The sequence below is a fragment of the Dasypus novemcinctus genome, chromosome 10 (genome assembly GCF_030445035.2).
Source record: "Dasypus novemcinctus isolate mDasNov1 chromosome 10, mDasNov1.1.hap2, whole genome shotgun sequence".
In the NCBI taxonomy this organism is placed as follows: domain Eukaryota; kingdom Metazoa; phylum Chordata; class Mammalia; order Cingulata; family Dasypodidae; genus Dasypus; species Dasypus novemcinctus.
Genome location: NC_080682.1, coordinates 734,832 through 754,417, shown reverse-complemented (window position 1 = coordinate 754,417; position 19,586 = coordinate 734,832). Strand labels below are relative to the sequence as shown.

Sequence of the window (19,586 nt, the reverse complement as noted above, 5' to 3'; positions counted from 1 at the left end):
AGACCAGCACCCAGCAGGACAGGGAGACTCCCTCTTGCTGGGAGGGCAGCCCCCAGCGAGGCCTGGCCATGGCCCTCCCCTGCCCCTCCCCAGCTCTCGGGAAAGCTGATGTGCTGCACTGTGCAACAACAACTCGAATCATAACTGAAGAGCAAGACAAGGAAAGTTTAAAACAGAGAAGCAACTAAACCAGAGATGTAAGTTGATTAAAGGAGCTGGCACCGTGAGCCTGCTGCTCAGGGAAGGAAGACATCTGAAAAGTCCCAGGTAGAGGGACTTGGCTCACCTGTGCCACCACCCGGTGCAACTCAGCACACATCCAACCACAGAAGGCTTGTGGGTTGTGGGTTCTTACAGGTTCAAGTGAGGTCTGAAGTAAGATCCTGATTTGGTTGTTCCGTACATGACAAAACTACGTATATGTGTATATATACATGCTAAAGGACTTCTTCAAGAAAATAAACGCAATCCAAACGTGTTTTAAAAGTCATTTTCCTGCTGTGTTTTTCCATTCGCCGTGTTGAAAGGATGTATTCAGTATCTATTTAGTGCTATCTGTAGATTTTTTTAAACTGTAACTGAAAATCGTAATTGCTATCCAACCACCTCCCACAAAGCAGGACTGCCCACAGAACACTACGGCTGAGAAGCCAGTCCTTGGCACACCCTTGTGCTGCCACTGAGGGGCTCAACTCAAAGGGGCGCAAACACTACGGCATAAACAGAAACAAAGGGAAGCAGATTGGCTCAAGCAGCTGGGCACTTGCCTGCCACATGGGCAGTCCCGGGTTCGGTTCCCAGTGCCTCCTAAAGAAGATGAGCAAGACGATGAGCTGATGTGACGAGCTGACCCAGCAAGGTGATGGAACGAAGAGACAGTGAGGAAACACAACGAGAAACACAACAAGCAGGGAGTGGAGGTGGCTCAAGTGATTGGATGCCTCCCTCCCACATGGGAGGTCTTCAGTTCAGTTTCCGATGCTTCCTAAAAAGAAGACGAACAGAAAGCAGACAGCAAGCACAAACAAAGAGGGTGGGGTGGAGAAATAAATAAAATAAACAGAAACCAAAAATGTCAACTTGGATGGTGTAGAGGCCATTTACCTCTCTTCCCTCCTGCCCCAAAGATTTGCTGTAGGCAGAAGACAGCAAATCTTTGGGGCAAGAGGGAAGAGCGGTAAATGGGAAGCATCTTGAGTACAAGGGGAAAGAAATGAATCCAAAACCACTCCAGTTCTCACTGGGTTGAAATTCCGGGCAAGAATGAAGGCTCTGGGCTGACCTTGTTCCCACACAGGACTTGGAGTCTGACCCAAACCCCTGGGCGGACAGTGTTTTCCACAGTGTACACGTCCAGCAGAAAGTCGGCCACTCAAGGCTCAGAGAGAACTGAGCAAGGGACAAGTACAGCACCCCACAAGGCTCCCCTGGGGTCCACCCTCTCAAACTCTGGCAGCACGCCCACCCCTCCGCCAGGTCCCCACGCCTGCACCCTGGGACCCCCGCAGGTGCCCTGGCACCAAGGAAGCTTGTGTGGCCTGTTTCCTAGCCTGTTCCTCTCTGCTGGCAGGAAGCGCTGCCTGCGCAGGCAGGAAGGTGCTGCCTGTGTGAGAAGCGCAGCACTCACGACAGGTGGCCCGCTCCCTCCACCCCTCCCCCACAGCACACCCACTGCCCCACATGCTGCCCCCCATTCTCGGTGCTCTGCCCAGCTCTGGTCTCCAGGGCACTTAGAAACGGGTCTCTTCTGACTTGCACACCATTTACTCCGTGCAACGCTGCCACGGGGCCTTCCCACACAGCTGCGGCACCTGCCTCGACATGGGGACCCCCCACTTGAACCCACCCACCATGAAACTCTCCTCCTAATAAAACTGCACATCCCAGCAATGCCCGAGTCATGCCGCTGAGAAGGCAGGTGCTGCCGGCCTCCGGAGAAGGAGAGCAATCACCTCGATCTTTGGCATCACAGGATCTGGTGACAACTGTTGGTCTCTGTTTTCCTTTGAGGGTGTCATGCGATTTATTTTCTAAGCTGGAGGGAAAGTTATTCATGCACTCAACACAGAGTGGGAAGCTAACGGAAGCTCTCTACTTTCTAACTCCCAAATTTGTGGCTTCAATATCGAACCTTGGTGTTAGGTACATAAGGCCAGGCCCTGAGTGGGGGAGCTGGCAGCCAGGGTGGCATTCCTACTGATTCTGCCCTCCACTCATCACCAGGCGGGGAAGAACAGTGGGCACTTTGACAGGAAAAGAGGATGCTCAACGAGCCCATGTGCAGGCAGGGAGGAGCTAAAGTCTGACCTGGAGCCCAGGAGCTCCAGGCACAAAAACATACGGGGTTGTCTCTGTTCCCAACCCCCCGGGGTCCCCACTTCCCAATCAGAGCAGCCCCCGAGGCAAGGGCCTGCCTGTACATCCTGATCCTCCCTGCTGCGGTCTGGAGTGCTATGCACAGGTGCTCCATAAGCAGGTGCATCTCCTCCTAGTCCATGTGCTCCCTGGGGACGGAGCGTGCTGTCTTCCACTCCTCTTACCTCCCTAACAGCTCTGGGCCTCTGATCCCTCAGCCAAAGCCGGGGACCAAGTCTGGAAGCCAGTGCATGCACAGAAGCTGTCACCACCCTGCACTGTGGGGTCAGCAGCCTGCAAGCACATTAAGATTTCCCAGAGCCTGCCAAACACGCTTACCACAGACCTAAAGAAAGACTCTCTGCTCCCAGAGCTTTATGGGATTTGAAGCTTGCTCTCAGGGAAGGTGGCTCCAAGCTCAGGGACCCGTTAAGTGATGGGGTACATTCCAAGGACCCTCACAGTGCTTCATCTCCCAGCTTCTCCCACTCAGGAGTCAACCATTTATTCGAATTTCTCCATTCATACCAGTGCAGAAACTTGCCCCCAAATACCACTTCCTACAGCAGACTCCAATCTGCCCTTCCACTTTGACTCCATCTGAGTTCTAGAGAGCCAAGGAAATGCCACTCAAGCCACTCCAAACCTCTACTCTACAAAAGCTTGACACTGTTGCCAAAAACCTTTCCAACGACAGAACGAAAGCTGTGTTAAGAAGAGAAAGACGCAACGGCAACTATCTGGCATCTCCCTTGCCACATAGGAAAGGGAGGAGCTCAGGAAACCCAGCTCAGGGCGCGCCAGGTTCCCCAAAGCGGCAGCCGCCGCCTCTGGCAGAAACGTCGACCCTCTGACACAGTGGTTTGCTTCTCTCATGGCCCCACCACCACACACTTCCCAAATCAGTTTCTGGGGAATAAAAATTATGCCTAAGAGTGCAAAAGAGAATATGCAAGAAGGGCATTCTTTTTTAAAAGTCAGCATTTTTAAAAATGGACAGTCATTGGCTGTAGAAAGACTAAAATGAACTTTAAAAAATTTTAAGAGCCTTCAAAATTAAAAAGCAGACAAACGCTGATTTTGGTCTTTACTGCTATAAAGGAAAATTAAGTATCAATTTCACATTTAATTTTTACAATGAAGTTTAAGCAGAATTTAAATTTTTATGTTCACAGTTTCTCCAAGTCCAGTTTATGACTCATAAAAAAGTTTTATGGACCAACCATTTTTTTATTTTAGTCATGCTAAAGTACAATGCAAAGAGGTGCTCAATTTTAACAGTTAGAAGAAATGGAAGGGCCCACGTTTTGTTATGACCACAATGAACAAAGGATATCCTAATTCTACCAGTTTATCACTGTAGGGCTACAAAACTGCACCGCTCTCTTCAAGAACACGGGACATTAGTTTCTGTCCGCTTGCTTATTCCATCTCGGCACTTGTCCTCCTTCCCATGAGCACTGGAGGGGTGACCTAAACACCCCAGCACGCTGGGCACCTGTGCACCCAGCCCCTCACACAGGCACCTGAGCAGCTCCTGCGGGGGGATGAAGGGTAACCGCTTACACACGGGCAGCATGGCTGGTCGCACAGTAACAGGGACCCACACCTTCTCCCCTTTCGTAACGTCCCTGACTATCATGCAGTCCATTTTCAGCAGTGTTTTTTCCGTTCAAAAGTCAAGATCAAAATGGTGGAGGAAGACATTTCAGGGTCCCGCCCCCAACTAAAGCTTTGAATAACCAGCAAAAACTGGCAGGAGCGTCCTTCTCAGAGCCCCAGAACAGTCAAGGGCTGCGGGACAGGGAGCACACCGAGGATAGGAGCAGACCGCACAAAAGCGGGAGGCCTCTGGAGGGCGCAGGGCCACCCTCCCGCACGTTCTGGGAGCGTGAACGTCAGCCCACTCTGACCGCGGTAGCCTGTGGGCCTTGCAGTTGCAGAACCTGCCCTGCCTGTAGAGGGCAGCTCACCGAGCCCTCCTGCAGAACCCTGTGGGCAGGCAGGCTGTGCTGACCCTGGACACGCAGTGCAGTGGCCGGGACCTCGAGGAACCTATGTCACACCATCTGTGTAAAGGGGGGCTTCCTGGGACACTTGCACATTCCCAAGACTAGACCTACCACTGGCAGAAAGGACCAGGCAGGCCCCCAAGCTTTGGCCTGGAGCTATTATCTCAACTTAACATAAGCTGAAGGAGCCCACAGGCCAACATGCAAAGAATGGAAAAGGTGTTTTCTTTTTTTTTGGTAGCTCCTGGCATTCAAGGAAAGCTGTCCTAACACTAGCTGGATACAAGCTTAAGAAACAGACACCACAGAGTCTAAATTCCAGTGATAACACTTCAAAATATCAAAATGTCCAGGATTCAACAAAAGAGTGCAAGACATACACAAAAACAGGAAGCGATGGCCAGGCCAGGACAAGATTAAAGCCTGAGGAACCGTCCGTGACGAGGACCAGACCCAGGGCATTCCAGAGACTTCTCAAAAATGATCCCAGATATGCTCAAAGCGCTCAAGGAAAACACGGGCAAAGAACTAAAGGAAATCAGGAAAACGAGAGATGAACACCAAGAAAATATCCATAGAGAGAAGGAAATGAGGGAAAGGATCCAGACAGCTGAGTAACAGAAATGCAAAGTTCCCCGGAGGGTTCAACAGCAGATTGGCGCTGGAGAAGAATCAGCCAGTGAACCTGAAGACAAGACGATCGAAATCACCCGGTCCGAGCGGCAGCAGGAGAGTGCAGAAAAGTGAGCAGGGCCTGAGGATCAGGGAACCATCAGGTGTGCCCATCTGCACACAGGGCGAGGCCCAGGAGGGAAGAGAGGGAGGGCAGAGAGAGAAGCCAAAGCAATAATGCTTAAAACTTCCCAAATTTAATGGAAGACACAACTATACACCTCTATGATACTCACAAACTTCAAACAGGATAAACCCAAAAAGACCCACACCGTGCCATTTTATAACCAAACTGTCGGATGCCAAAGATAGAGAATTCTGAAACCCTCAAGAGAAAAGCAACGTGTCATGGACAAGGGAGCCTCACTAAAATTAAGCTGCTTTTTCATCGGAAACCATGGAGGCTAAAAAAGGCAGTGGGAAGACATTAAAAGTGCTGAAAGCAAAAAACTGCCAACAAAGAATTCTGTATCAAACAAAACTGAACTTACAAAAATGAGAGAAAAAAAGATTTTTTTAATGAAGGAGGGATTAAGAAACTCCCTGATAAACAAAACTGAGGAACTTATCACCACTAGGCCAGTCCTACAAAAAATGCCAAAGGGAATTCTGCTGGTTTAAAGGAAAGGAGAAGACTGGACAAGTGCCTGAAGCCACATGAAGATATAAAGATCTCCAGTAAAAACGTTGACATGGGTAAACATAGATATCAGTACTATTGTATTTTTTATTTGTAACTCCACTTTTTACTTTCCATGGGACCTATACAGGAAAGGTATAAAATGCAATGATATATCAATGGTTTGGGATGCTTAAGGTATAAGTACGTATTTTGTGACAAAGCTAAATAAAGGTAGAGGGACAGTGGAGTATAGGAACACAGTATGTGCTACTGAAATGAAGTTGGCATCAAACCAAAGGAGATTGTTATAGATTCAGGATGTTAAATGTAAGTCCACTGTAACCACAAAGAAACTATCAGAGAATATGCAAACTCACAGACAGAAAAAGAGCACAGGATACCAGGGGCAGAAAGAATGGGAAATTAATTCAACACATAATCCTACAGGGGATCTAAGAATGGAGGACAAAAGGCTCAAAAGGACACCAGTGGGACATAAAATGCATGCTTTATAGCTATGTTAAATTTCTTGAACTTGGTAACTTCACTTAAGGTGATTACATAAGTGAATATCCTTATTCCAAAGAAATGTACATGGAAGTATTGTGTTCAAGGAATATAATGCATGCAACCTGCTCTGAATGTTTAAAAAAGAGACTGATTGAGAGATAAGATGGACAGACAGACTGACAGGTAAGTAGGTAGAAAGAATGTAAGGTAAAGGTAGCAAAATTAAAATTGGTAGATCTGGGTATCTAGGAGGGTAGGGGTATGTTGGAGTTCTCTATTGGGGGTTTGCATTATTTTTGCAAGTGTCCTGTAAGTTTGAAATTCCTTCAAAAAATAAAAAGTTAAAAAAAAAAAGTCTAGTGTTGATATATCAGTAACAATGCATAAAGATATGTTAATTGAAGCTTATATGACTTTCCTGCTGATAGATCACATGTGTAAAAGTTCCAAAACAACTGAATAACTCACAAATAATAGTTGTCTTATCTTCCCAATTACAGCAGCTCTTTGTTTTTCTCAGAATTCACTGCTTGACTATAATGCCAATTAATGAAGCAACTTAATGGACCTCAGAGGAATGATGCAGAGTGAAAAAGTCAATTTCTAGGAAAGCAGACACAGCTCAACTAATAAGAGCATCTGCCTACGATATGGAGAGTCCAGGGTTCGATACCCAGGGCCTCCTGGCCAGTGTGGTGAGCTGGCCCATGCACAGTGCTGCCACATGCAAGGAATGCCATGGCACACAGGGTTGTCCCCTGCATAGGGGTGCCCCACGTACAAGAAATGTGCCCCACAAGGAGAGCCGCCCCATGTGAGATAAGTGCAGCCTGCCCAGGAGTGGCGCCACACACACAGAAAGCTGACGCAGCAAGATGACGCAACAAAAAAAAGGATGCAGTTTCCTGGTGCCGCTGACAAGAATGCAAACAGACTGCGCAGAAGAACTCACAACGAATGGACACAGAGAGCAGACAACAGGGGAAACGGGGAGAGAAATAAATAAAATAAATCTTTAAAAAAGAAAAGTTGTTAGAAATTTTTTTAAAAAATTTTAAATCTCTAAAGATTACATACTGTCTGGTTCTATTTACATAACATCCTTGAAATCACAAAACTATGGAGATGGAAAACAGATTAGGGCAGAGGTTCTTAACTTTTTTTGTCCCAAGGACCCCTTTACCAGTCAGGTGAAAACCACAGACCCCTTACTAAGTTCACAGGATTTTTAAATAAATATATTACATCCCCACAAGAATAACTTTTTTTGAATTCTCAATTCAAGCTCACGGACCCCCTGAAATCATTCCATGGACCTTTGGGGTCCCCTGGTTAAGAGCCCCTGGATTAGTGGTTACCAGGGATTGTAAGGGGGTGGCCCAAAGGTGCAGTGATGGGATGGCTCAACTGTAGTGGGACTACACCAAGCCACACGTGTGCTAAAACAGCACAGACCAACACTGACGCTCACAAATGAGCACAGGGAGAACACCTGGCATCTGACTAAGCTCAGTGTGGTGCACCCATGTTGACTTTTCGGAGTTGGAGCTGCAGGTAGTTGTGCAAGATGTCCCATGGGAGGCAGGGGGAAGGGGCTGGGGCCAATTTCCTGTGACTCAATAATTACTTCGAACCTGGGACTGGGGAAGTGGACGTGGCCCAGTGGTTAGGGCGTCCGTCTGCCACATGGGAGGCCCGCGGTTCAAACCCCGGGCCTCCTTGACCCGTGTGGAGCTGGCCCATGCGCAGTGCTGATGCACGCAAGGAGTGCCCTGCCACATAGGGGTGGCCCCACGTAGGGGAGCCCCACGCGCAAGGAGTGTGCCCCACAAGGAGAGCCGCCCAGCGAGAAAGAAAGTGCAGCCTGCCCAGGAATGGCGTCACCCACAGGAGAGCTGACACAACAAGATGACGCAAGAAAAAGAAACACAGATTCCCATGCCGCTGACAAAAGAAGCAGACAAAGAAAACGACACAGCAAAATAGATAACAGACAACCGGGGTGCGGGGGGGGGGGGGGATAAATAAATAAATAAATCTTTTAAAAAAAACCTGGGACTAAAGAAAGGAATGATTTTTCTTAATTAAAAATAAAAAAAGAGGCACTTCAAAAACTCTTACACGCTGAACTCACATTTGCAGAATTCAGGAGTCCCTGGGTTGAAGTCGATGGAAAAGATCAAGTTAATTTTATGAGCTACTGAGCTCGCTCCCTAAACCCTAGGCTTGAGGCAGGGCCTGGCATGCAGTGCCACTCCACCCCTCAGAGCAGTCACGTCGGTCAGTCCAGGGGCAGTGGACACCAACTTACAGTACAACCAGAGGAAGGGCATGCTCTCCCCTTGCCCGCTGCCCCCCTCACTCAGCTCAGAAACGAGCCCTGAAAGATACACAGGAACTGCGCCGTTAGGGTTGAAAGCGACCTCAACGATACTTCGGCACAAAGGCTCCACTCCCCCCATCAGCTGAGGAAACAGGCTCATTGGCTAGGGCTACAGGGCAGGAGCTGGTTAGAAGCAGAAGCAGGGTCAGGGTCAGGCTGTCCTCACAGGGGCGGGCAGGAAAGGGGAAGTAGTGACCCTCTCCCTGGAACCAGCTCCCCTGCCTGGCCACTGCCTCGCACTCTGCTCTGAACTTTCACTCCAGGCTCTTCCAGGCCGTCCTGGCCTTAACACAGCTGCCCTCTACCTGAAAAGCCCGTGAAACATCTTCCAAAGTCAGCTCCAGCCCAAGACGCCTTCTCTGGCCCGCTCAGCTCTCCATTTGCTCAGCTCGCACGCCTGCCAGCCAGGCTCTGAGCGGCATGGGGGTCCGACATGATGGGCAAGAAAGACCCGGTCCCTGCCCTTGGGGAGCATGCAGCCTTGGGGGACACAGAGTCACCTGAGAAGCACAGCCCCAGGACTGATGGGGGGCTGACCAAGAAGGTGGAGCGGAGCCATTTACGCCGGCTCCCCTTCTTCCTAGGGGCAGGGATAGTCCTATGGCTAAGTGGTTCTCTGCCCCCAAGGGGCCATTTGCCAGTGTCCAGAGACAGTTTTGGTTCTCTCGCCTGCGGGGGGGAGTGAAGGCCAGGGGTGCTGCTTGGCATCCTGTAAGGCACAGGAACGCCATGTCAACAGTGGAGAGGTGGAGAAGGCTGGGGCTACGCAGTGTCAGTGAACAAATGTTGGCCATGCCTGAGTTCTTACTACGTGGCAGGCACCAGCCCATGGAAAGCAGGACCCAGAGGACTGTCTGGTAAGTGTGTGACTGGCCCTACAAGAAAATGAGAAAATGAGAAACGTGCTCTCCACTTCATTCTCCTCCGTCAACTGGGTCACGGACATTCTCCAGAACAAGGCAATCTTCCTCAAAATATGGATGACATTAGTTTAGCAAAGGAAGAGAGAAAGAGAGCGGCCCCAATTCAAGGGTGCATTTCCACACCTGCTCTGCAGGGCAGGGAAGTACAGACAGTCTGTGCCAGATCTGGGACTGGCATCCCGGGATTCCACTCCAGTCTGAGGAGGTGAGAATTTAAAGAGAAGCCGCAGTACAACAGGATCTACACATGGACGAGGCTCTAGAGACTCCTCCAAATAGCAGCTCCAGCTTAGGTATCAGACATCATAAGACCAACAAGTTGGTGGAGAACAAGTAAAAATAAAACACACCAGGCAAGAGCCTGGTTTTTTATGTTATCTAATAAAAGGGGCTGCTCTCCAATACCAACAGGAGTCTGCTCACAAAAGCCACATCTGCGGTCACCCAGCAGGGCACCCTTTCACCAGGTCATGCCTTCCTGGCCTCCCACCCGGGGAGGACAACGCTGTGCTCAGAGACAGCAGCGGGGTGCTCGGCAACCTCCCGCACCCTGACCTTCCAGGGAGCCCGGATCCCCTCGGGTACTGAATCGTTTCAAGCACAGGGAGAGATCTCATCAGGGCCTAACCAGCACCCAAACAGGCGTCCCGGGAGCACACCGGTGCGTTTCCACTCCCGGAGCGAATACCAAACGCTGGGTGAAACGACCCGTTACCAGAAGGCCCAACAGAAGGCTCGGGATGACATCACGCTGGGGCAGGGCGTCTTCGCTGGAAGCCCCCGCGGCCGTGCCAAAGCCCCCGCGCGAGCAGCCCACGACCAGGCGCCACCGAAGACCCTGTCCTGAGCCTCCGCCCCGCACCCCGCCCCCGGCCCCTGCCCGCCAGGTCCGCACCCGGATACTGAGGCCTCGTACCCCGTGCCCGCGCCCCGCGCCCGCCCGACCCCCGCCCACCAGGTCCGCACCCCGGGCCTGCGCCCCGCGCCCCGGGCCCGACCGACCCCCGCCCCGAGCCCTGCCCGACAGGCCTGCACCCCAGTACTGAGACCCCGCACCCCGTGCCCGCCCGACCCCCGCCCACCAGGTCCGCACCCCGGGCCTGCGCCCCGCGCCCCGGGCCCGACCGACCCCCGCCCCGAGCCCTGCCCGACAGGCCTGCACCCCAGTACTGAGACCCCGCACCCCGGGCCCGCCCGACCCGCGCCCGACCCCCGCCCGCCAGGCCCGCACCCCGGGCCTGCGCCCCGCGCCCCGGGCCCGACCGACCCCCGCCCCGAGCCCTGCCCGACAGGCCTGCACCCCAGTACTGAGACCCCGCACCCCGGGCCCGCCCGACCCCCGCCCGACCCCCGCCCGCCAGGCCCGCACCCCGGGCCTGCGCCCCGCGCCCCGGGCCCGACCGACCCCCGCCCCGAGCCCTGCCCGACAGGCCTGCACCCCAGTACTGAGACCCCGCACCCCGGGCCCGCCCGACCCCCGCCCGCCAGGCCCGCACCCCGGGCCTGCGCCCCGCGCCCCGGGCCCGACCGACCCCCGCCCCGAGCCCTGCCCGACAGGCCTGCACCCCAGTACTGAGACCTCGCACCCCGGGCCTGCGCCCCCGCCCGCCTGGTGCGCCCGGGCCCGCTAGATCCGCAGGCCCGCACCCGGCCGAAGCGGCACGCTCCCGCACCACGACGCGGCCCCGCCCCGCCCGCCAGGCCCGCCGCGGCCCCGGGGCGCTCACAGTTGCGGATGTCCGAGATGAACACGGCCAGGCCCCGCATCCCGTCCCCCTTCGACACGGCCGGCATCTTCGGGCCCCGGGACGCGGGCTCCGCGGCGGGCCCGGGAGGAGTGGGAGGAGCGGGGGGCGCGGGGGGCGCGGGTCGCCGTCACGGCCGCCCCACGGCGCCGCCCGAGGAACCGCCTCAGGAGAAGCCGCCTCAGGGGGAGCCTCCTCCGGAGAAGCCGCCACAGGATCCGAGCGGCGCTTTCTCGGCCGCTGCCACGCACGCGCACGCACGGACGACGGCCGGGGCGGACGCCGCGGGAGCGAGCACGTAGGGGCGGGCACGCGGAGCGGGCAGGAGGTCGGGCGCCCCCTGGCGGGCACGACGCTTTACTCCTCGCCTGGGTCTGCCACGCGGGGCGTCCGGGCCGCGGCTCCCGAGGGCGCCCACGTGCGTCCCGAGCGCCCGATGGTGCACCGAGGTTTTCGGGGGGCCCAGGGCAGGGAGGACTCAAGGGCGCTGCCCGCCTCGGCCTGGAGCCTTTCCTCGGCGCTCAAAAGCATCGTCCAGATTCCCTGCTTGTCCAGGTGGAAGAAACGGGGGACTTCTAACTGCTGCGTGGGCCCGGATGTGCAAGGCGCAGGCAGGCAGGGCGCGGGTCGCAGCGACCCCCAGGATCCGGAGATTGGAGACCACCTCCCTGCATCCTTTGGGCCGGGGAAGGGGTGTGAGGAGCACTTGCCCTGGACGCTGCCCACCTTGGCGAACAGGGCTGCGTAAGGGGCGGGGCAGTCACCTGGGTCATCCAGAGCCCACCCCTTCCTTCACAAACGGAGACTGAGGACTGCCCCCCACGGCCCACCAGGCCAGGTGCCTGCAGAGCCCAGCCCTTCCAGAGTCCACACCCAGGTGCCCCCCCCCAGCCCTTGGCTGCGTTGCCACACCCACTGCGACTGGCGCCCGTGTGCAGCTGGCCCACCTGGACCGCCAGGGTCTGTTCTTTATGAAGCCATTGCTCCCTACTGGCCCAGGCCCAGGCCCACCCATGAGACCTCTGTCCCCGCTCCGGCTCACTTCCGCCGTCCCTGGTACTTGCTCAGGCCGGGGTTGAGGCTGGGGCAGCAGAGGTGGGGCTGTGCCCTGCCCTCGAGAGGCCAGGACCCCCTGAAGTGCTGGGCCGGGACCCCCAGGGCAACCCAAGTCCTGGAGCTCTCTAGGACAGGACTGTCCTGGCCACGGGGGTGGCCGCCGAGGGACCTGTGCCAGGACCGGTCACTTTCAAGACAGGGACAAGAGTCAGGCCAGCAGAGGACTTCTTGGAGAAAGGAGAGTCCCCAGGGCAGGCATCCCCCAGCCCCAGCCCGAGCAGAGGAAGCCGGCAGCCCCTGCCCAGATCTAAGGCTCCTCCAGGGCTCCCTCCCCACCCCCAAAGCCACACCAATCCCGGCTTGAGGACTCGTAAGGGGTCCTGGTGGGCTCTCCATGGAAGCCACAGGCCTGTCTTGCGTCACTTGGTGGATGTGACACCCACAGCCGGGGCAGGCCCGGGCTAGCCCAAAGGGAGGGCACAGAGACCCCAGATCCCTGCCCGCACTCCCACAGGCACTCCCAGGCAAGGCGAGGCAGGCAGGGCTGGAGGGCCGTGGACACAGGGGCTTCCCGGAGACGGAGCCTGGCCAGGGCCTCAGACCACAGCAGGCATCTCCCCCACCCCGAGGCCTGAAGACCCTGCCCCAGGGCTGGCCCTGGGTTTCTTTGCAGAGAACGTCTGTTGTTGGGACCACTGAGGGGTCCCCTGCTGCCCAGGCAAAGCCAGCGAGCTCTTCTCAGCACCTTTGCCTCCCCATCGGACAGCTTATTGATGTCCAGGCCTCCGGCCCAAGTCCACATGGACCACCTGGCCATGGTCCCCCCTCGGCATGGGAGAGGCCACCTGTCAGCAGCGTGCCGTGCTTGGCAGCCTGTTGGTTTCTTCATTGCCTGAGCTGGACCCTTGTCACAGGTTTGGCCCCTTGTGGTCACTGCTCCTGTGGGCAGGGTTGGGGCCTCGATCCTTGGCCCCTGAGACCCACAGGTGGGCATCCCAGACTCACATCGTGAAGGAGGAAAGAAAGGCCCTGGGGAGCCACGAGCATGCAGCGTGGCCACGGGTGTCTGGGGAAGCAGTGCCTGGAGAGCAGCGAGCACGCAGCGTGGCCACGGGTGTCTGGGGCAGCAGAGCCTGGAGAGCAGCGAGCACGCAGCGTGGCCACGGGTGTCTGGGGCAGCAGAGCCTGGAGAGCAGCGAGCACGCAGCGTGGCCACGGGTGTCTGGGGCAGCAGAGCCTGGAGAGCAGCGAGCACGCAGCGTGGCCACGGGTGTCTGGGGCAGCAGTGCCTGTGGCGTGGCATCCCTAGCAGTCGCTCCCGTGGCATCAGCCATGGTTTTGGCCCCGACCCAGACCTGAACCTGCTCAGGCCTCCAGCTGGTTTTGAGTGCCGCGGTTTCCTGCCCATAATCTCTTTCTTGCTTAAATTAGTCAGAGTTGGTTTCCACCGTGGCCGGAACAATGGCTGGTAAAGAATTACTCCTGGAGTGGGCTAGGTCTTCCGGAAAATGGGGACTTGGATTTGGTTTCTGGCCCGGGTGTGGCTGGACACCCTGAGCTTCATCCTGGGGATAGGGGCCTGGCAGCCCTTGGCACCCAGTGGCTGCCCCTGCGATCAGGCGTCACCTATCGTCACCAGGAACGGCATGCTCAGAGATGGCAAGGCTCCAGGGAGCAAGTGTCCCTGCCTGGACGGCTGCTGGGGCGCGAGGAACCTGAGGACGCTGTGACAGGTGGCTGCTGGACCACCACGGAAAAGCGACACGCTCAAAATCCCCACCTCCTGTCCCAGCACATGGGGGAGAGCTGCCTGCAGCCTCACGGGCCTCACCTCTTATAGCCACGAGATGGGGGAGCCCAAAGCCACACACAGAGCTGGAAGCTGAAAGTTGTGAAAGAGCCACAGAGGCCGGGCTCTCCAAATGTCTCGTGGGAAAGCTGGAGCCAGGTGGGGTGAAAGAGGACCCCAAAGAAACAGGCTAATCCAGGGGGCCCCGATCCGCCCAACTCCCACTTCCCCACAAGCCCGCTTCCCCACAGCCCATTCCCCTCCTCTGAAGAAGTGGTCCCAGTGCTTGGGGACCCTGGAATGACACCGCTTGCAGGAGTTTCTTTGCAAGAGAAAAGGCATTATCCCCCAGCCCCACTGCTGAGAGCCGGGGACAGGGTCCAGTTCCCAACACGTCCAAACACAGAGCCACGTTCTGGTGGGGAAGGCTTGCAGTCCCGAGAACGTGGGCAGAGCATGGGAGGCTGGATTCCGGAGAGCAGGCCAGGACAGTGGTTCTGTCGCCGCGGGCACCCCCGCCCCTGGCGATTCTGGGGTCAGCAGAGCCAGCTCAGGCAGCTGAGCGTGCCTCCCTCTCCAGGCTGCTAGGCCTGAAGCCGGCTCCCGGCAGCGCCCGTTAAGCATGGTTGAAATGCCAGGAATTCCTTGATGCAAGGGAGGGAAGGGCTCAGGGCCCGGAGGTGGGTTTGACCGGCCCAGCCTGCCCTAAGGAAGCCCGTCCTCCACCCCGCCAGGGCGCGTGGAGGCAGAACCGGCTCCTGGGTCGTCCTTGGAGGCCAGCTGGGGGCACGGCAGTGAAGGGGGCTCCCTGATTTCAAAGGAGATGGGACAGCCTGAGATGGGGGGGCCGTGGGGGGCTGTGGTAGCAGCTTCTGGTAGGGGCTGCCCGCTCAGGGACCCATGGGCCAGCAGACGGGACGCCCCCTGGGGTGGCCAAGGAAAGTCCAGCCCTGGCAAAGAGGCGTCGGCCCCCCTTGCAGGCTTCCTGGGGAGACCTGCAGGAATGTTGTCCTCGGGGGCCAGAGTGCAACAAAGTCCCACAAACCGGTGCTGTTCAAATGCCCGTAACCTTCCAGCACCGGTTCCGGAGGCCGCCGATTCGAATCAAGGCGTGGGCAGCGCCGTGCCCCTCGAAACCCGTGGGGGGGCTCCTTCCCGCCCCTCCAGCTTCTGGGGCTCACGGCCATCCGGGCCGTCCCGTGGCTTGGAGGCGCGTCGCCGAGTCCCTCTCCTCGTCTGCAGGCGGCCGTCTCCCCCGGGGTCTCTGTGTCCCTTTCCCCTGCCCACAGGAGCCCGGGCCCATGGGCTCAGCACCCACCCTGCCCCAGGGCGCCTCGTCCACTAATGACGCCTCCAAGGAAGGGCACCGTCGGGGCGGGGCGGGATTTGAACTGGCTTTCGGGGGGAACACAGTTCAAGCCGCAGCACCTCGCCACCGCGCTTGTGCATCTCTCTCCGCCTTTCCCAGAGACCTGTGCGTAAGACTGGAGAAAGGCACCCGAGACCTCTGGGGGTCGCTGGACACCAGCTCTAGACCACTAACTTGGGGAACCGAGCTCACTGCCGCAGCCGGCCGCTCAGGGCGGGGCCTGGGGACCAGCCGGTGAGTGCTGACTGTCCAGGGCCGGCCTGTGCATGCTCCCTCGTTCCTGAGAACTCAGCTGGAGGAGATGAGCTCAGCCACAGCAAAGCCTCGTCAACGTCCCGGCAGGAACCGAAGGGCTGCTGGAAGTGGAGGGCCAAGGAGCCCCTCCTGACCTGCAGAGCCGGCCGGCGGCTTTGCGGGGAGGCCCCTCGGATTCTGGTATGATGGCTACGGGTCGTGTTTACAAATGCCCCTGTGACTCAATGTGCGGCTGAGCTTGCCGCCCCCGGAGGGGACAGACGCTGAGCTCCCTCGGCCAGGTGTCCAGCACGTTCTCCTGCCCCACCGTCCGGGGGGGCGCTGGGGTCCCTCACAGGCGCGGCTGCTGCTCTGGCATTCCTTACTGGAGCAAATCCAACCCACCCTGGGCAAATACGGAGCGCCCGAGGGGCTGAAGGCTCTGCTCTTTCTCGCTTGACTGAGGGCGCAGGCTAAACTGTCAACGTGGACCCCCATGGCAGCTCAAGTCAGCAGGTCATTCCTCCCGTGGGGCATGGGGGGCAGGGGTGCTGGCAGAGAGGCTCTCAGTGGGCAGCACCCATTCCGGGTTCAAGGCAGGTGCCCCACCCGTCCTCATTTCCAGGCAGGGGAGACCGGAAAGGGGAAGGCGAGCAGTTGCCTCATACAGAAGCGATCTTGCCCAAACACGCCCACCGCAGCCAAAGCTGCTTCACCCGGACAGACCTGGCTATGAGGAAGGCTGGGAAATGAGCACTTCTGTCGGGAGCCCTGCGCCCCCCTAAAACTCAGGGACGCTAAAAGGCAGGCGGAAGGATGTGTCCTAGGGGAGGGCGCACAGCCTCCACCCCCCGAAGCAGCAGAGGGCCCCAACGGCAGCAGGCTGCCTTTACCGTCTCCCCGCAGGTGTGAGCTGCAACGCCTGCACGCCGCACTTGACTGCTCAGGGGCTTTGGTGGTCTCCCCATCCTGCCGAGCGCCACGCTGGTCCACTGCCCTGGCGACTGCCTGTCAGAAGGACGCAGTGAGCCGGGCCCCGAGGCCTCTGGGGACGTGGGTGCTGGTGGCCGAGGTTGAGACCTGCCCCCGATCGATCCAGACCCTCCTCCGCAGGCGCTCGCTCCTGCCTTCCGTGGGCACGTGGGCACCCCGAGTGCAAGCCGTTCCGGCCTCTCCAGCCACTGTTGGAAGGCGGCCTCCATCGCCGGAGCTCCATGCCGGCCCGGGCCGCAAGTCCTCGCCCCCGACTGCCTCTGCCAGGTCAGCCCTGACACCCCCTGTCTGCGCCCTTTTGCTGGGGGCTTGTCACCCCTAGCCAGACGGATCGCGCCCTCAAGGCCAAACGACGAGCCCCTCCTCTCCTTACAAGCACAGCCAAGCAGTAAGTGTCCCCATGCCACAGGCAATGCTGCCGGAGGCACCTGGGGGGAGGCGGCTGCTAAAACCTCCCAGGCTTCTGCCAGAACAAGTGTCTGTTCACCCTGGAGCCCGACCGGCAGCCGGCTGCCCACCAGGCTCACCAGACGCCCCCGCGTCCTCCAGTCGGCACGATGAACTGTAGATTCGCTTTAAGGTTGGGCTGGGGGGTAACCACCAGGAAACGCTGCCTCTTTGGTCCCACAACACCATGCCCCCCAACCCCAGCCCCCCGATGTTAAGGTGGGTTTGGGGAGCTCCGGAAGCACAAATCTGGGGGCCGCTAAACACACACTTCTCCCGAGTGCAGACCCAGGCACGGAGCAGCAGCTGGCCCGGTACCTGCTCCCGGGAGGGTGCACGTGGTTCGGCCGGAGTCCTGACCAAGGCCTGATGGACTTGCAGGGACTCGCGTGTGGCCGTGCACGTAATCCCGGACAGAAAATCTGCTGTGCTGGCTCTGCAGTGGCATCCGGAAGCTTCTGCCCCAGGCACGGGAGCCGCCTGCTTCTGGACTTTGCTTATCCCAGCAGCCACGGCGGATGTCCCTGTCCACAAGCGGTGGGTGTGCGGCAGCAGGAAATTCTGGAGCGGGTCCCTCTTCCTGACCATCCCGAGGCCGGGCGTGAGAGCACACAGGCAGCAGCAGTGGCCTGCGCCCTGCCCCCGGGGTCACCCCGGGCCGAGGCCTCCCGTGGGGGCCACTGCCAGGAAGGGCCTTGCCTGTGCTGACCGCGCAAGTGGGGAGAGACACACCCACCTGGGATGGACGTCCCCAGAGCCATTCTGGAGAGGCAGGTCTCAGGCTGGGGACCCCGAATGGGCAAGCGCACCTGGTCACAGAGTGCTGGGGGGGCCAGCCGGCAGGAGGAGGCTGTCTCTGCAGGACCCCCGCTGCGCAGTGCCCTGCCCCTGCCCCTCTGTCCTCCCAGCCCGCTGCAGCAGACAGGGTGGGGGGGGGCTGGTCCAACCACCCACACCGGACATCTCAGAGCCTGGGCCAGAAATGGGGGCTGGGAGCTGCACTTAGCACCCAGGCAAAGCGGTTATACTCAGATTCAAGTTTAAGCAGTTAGGACTGGATTTATTCTAGTTTCAAATTCCAAGTCCTATCTCTTAGGCTTTTAGGTTCAGTTTTCCAAATGCTGGTGTTCCTTTCATACCCCTAGCAAACTGGACATTCAGCTTCAAGGGTCTCTGCATACCATTTAGTCCCAACTACAAACTTTGTCAATTAAGCATCTTCAGCATTTCCAAATGAGATTATAAATTAAGTATGTTTTATTTCCTTTTTAAATGCTGTAGCTTGTCTGCATTGACAACACAATCTTCTCATGTGCCTCGATAATGCAAACTTTTAATAGGCTAAAGGTAACACAAAGTGAACTTTACGTTGTCTTCAAAGTCCCAAAACGGTGAAACACCAGGTGTGTACCTGCTCCCATACAGTAGAGTTCTGATTCTCTTAACTCTTTTTATGCCACGTTGACTCTAATCCTTCCTGCAGATGTGTATCTGCTTAGGAAGTCTATTTTCAACCCAGTTAGCAGGCTCTTGGCCAGGGCTGTGCAGCTGAGAGGCTCACCGCTTCCTGCTGGCAACTGGGAGGACCCCCAGCTCTCCACTGCAGCTCTGCAAAGGGGGCTGGGGCTGGGTTCTCTGTGCCTCTTTCCCTCAACTTTTGGTGTCCGCTACACTGGCCTAGAGTGGACCCTGAGTGGATTTCACCTTTCTGAGGTCCAAAGACACCCAAACTCACTGCCTCTTGAGGTGGCTCAGTGCCTTTTCCACTTGAGACCCCAGGTCTGCTGGGATCTCCTCTGCCTTCCCAGGCCTGTGCAATGCTCAGGGAACCCAGCTTAGCTCCCTGGATGCTGGCGTGGGCAGCAGGAAAGCAGACCTGCCAGGAGAGCACGGCGCCTCCCGAAGGTGGACGGCATGAGCCTCACCACACCCCCAGCCCCTGGCCCCCTGGAAAGATTTTGGGGGTGTCCTGGCAGGAAATACAGGGAAATGAGAGAAGAAAACGTGATTTGAAAGAAAGAGAACAAGGCTCGGCTCAGGGAGCAGCCTCTGAAGCAGCTGATATGGGGAACTGGCCGTGCCCGGGGAGCTGGCAGGCACACCAGGGGGTGGCGGAGAGGGGCAGGGTGGGGACCCGCCAGCGTTTTCTGCAGGGAACTGGACTGTGGGCAGTTGGACGTCACCATGTACTGAGTGTAAATGCCTTGTGATGTGCCGTTTTCCGTTGGGAAAGGCACCCCCAACTCTGAAGTCCCCTTGCTGGGGACCGAGAGGGAGGGGCTCTTTGTTCCAGGTTGTGGACTTAAGAGATGGAGCCACCACTTCTAGAGGCGAGGACAGAGAGAACACTGAGTTCGAACATGTGGGATTTTCCACATCCACGGCCACTCAGATGGACCAACCTTGGTGGGCACAGGGTGGCTCGGCTGTGGGTGGTGACAAGAGCCACTGGCTGAGATGACCTCGGGCCTGTGGG

General features: G+C 57.5%; 2 protein-coding genes across 5 annotated transcripts in view; one reads left to right on the top strand and one right to left on the bottom strand.

Moving 5' to 3' along the window:
- The window catches only part of AP2A2 (adaptor related protein complex 2 subunit alpha 2), a 113,156-nt gene extending 101,636 nt beyond the window's left edge, over positions 1-11,520 (bottom strand). The window contains exon 1 of one of the 2 annotated variants that reach the window (XM_058304891.2): positions 11,205-11,520. In XM_058304891.2, coding sequence (XP_058160874.1) covers positions 11,205-11,271 — 67 coding nt within the window. In that variant the 5' untranslated portion in view covers positions 11,272-11,520. The remainder of the gene's footprint in view (positions 1-11,204) is intronic. The other variant, XM_058304892.1, reaches the window with a different exon arrangement.
- Positions 11,521-15,682: 4,162 nt separating this feature from the next.
- LOC131279947 (uncharacterized) lies at positions 15,683-18,383 on the top strand. Of its 3 annotated transcripts, none has more exons than XR_011649821.1 (3): positions 15,806-16,186; positions 16,577-17,051; positions 17,492-18,383. XR_011649821.1 is itself a non-coding variant. In XM_058304913.2 (3 exons), the coding sequence occupies exons 1-3, from the start codon at positions 16,167-16,169 to the stop codon at positions 18,114-18,116; spliced, it is 999 nt and encodes a 332-aa protein (XP_058160896.1). In that variant the 5' UTR covers positions 15,806-16,166; the 3' UTR covers positions 18,117-18,383. The 3 variants fall into 3 exon arrangements, 1 of the variants encoding a protein (XP_058160896.1); XM_058304913.2 differs by having other exon boundaries at positions 16,577-16,930; XR_011649820.1 differs by having other exon boundaries at positions 15,683-15,871; positions 16,577-18,383.
- Positions 18,384-19,586: the final 1,203 nt, after the last annotated feature.

Coding starts and splice junctions, on each gene's coding strand:
- LOC131279947 (XM_058304913.2), top strand. CDS start 16,167: ATGGCAGCTCAAGTCAGCAG. Junction 16,187..16,576: donor ATGGCAGCTCAAGTCAGCAG/GTCATTCCTCCC, acceptor GTCTCCCCGCAG/GTGTGAGCTGCAACGCCTGC. Junction 16,931..17,491: donor CCCCCGACTGCCTCTGCCAG/GTCAGCCCTGAC, acceptor ATGGACTTGCAG/GGACTCGCGTGTGGCCGTGC.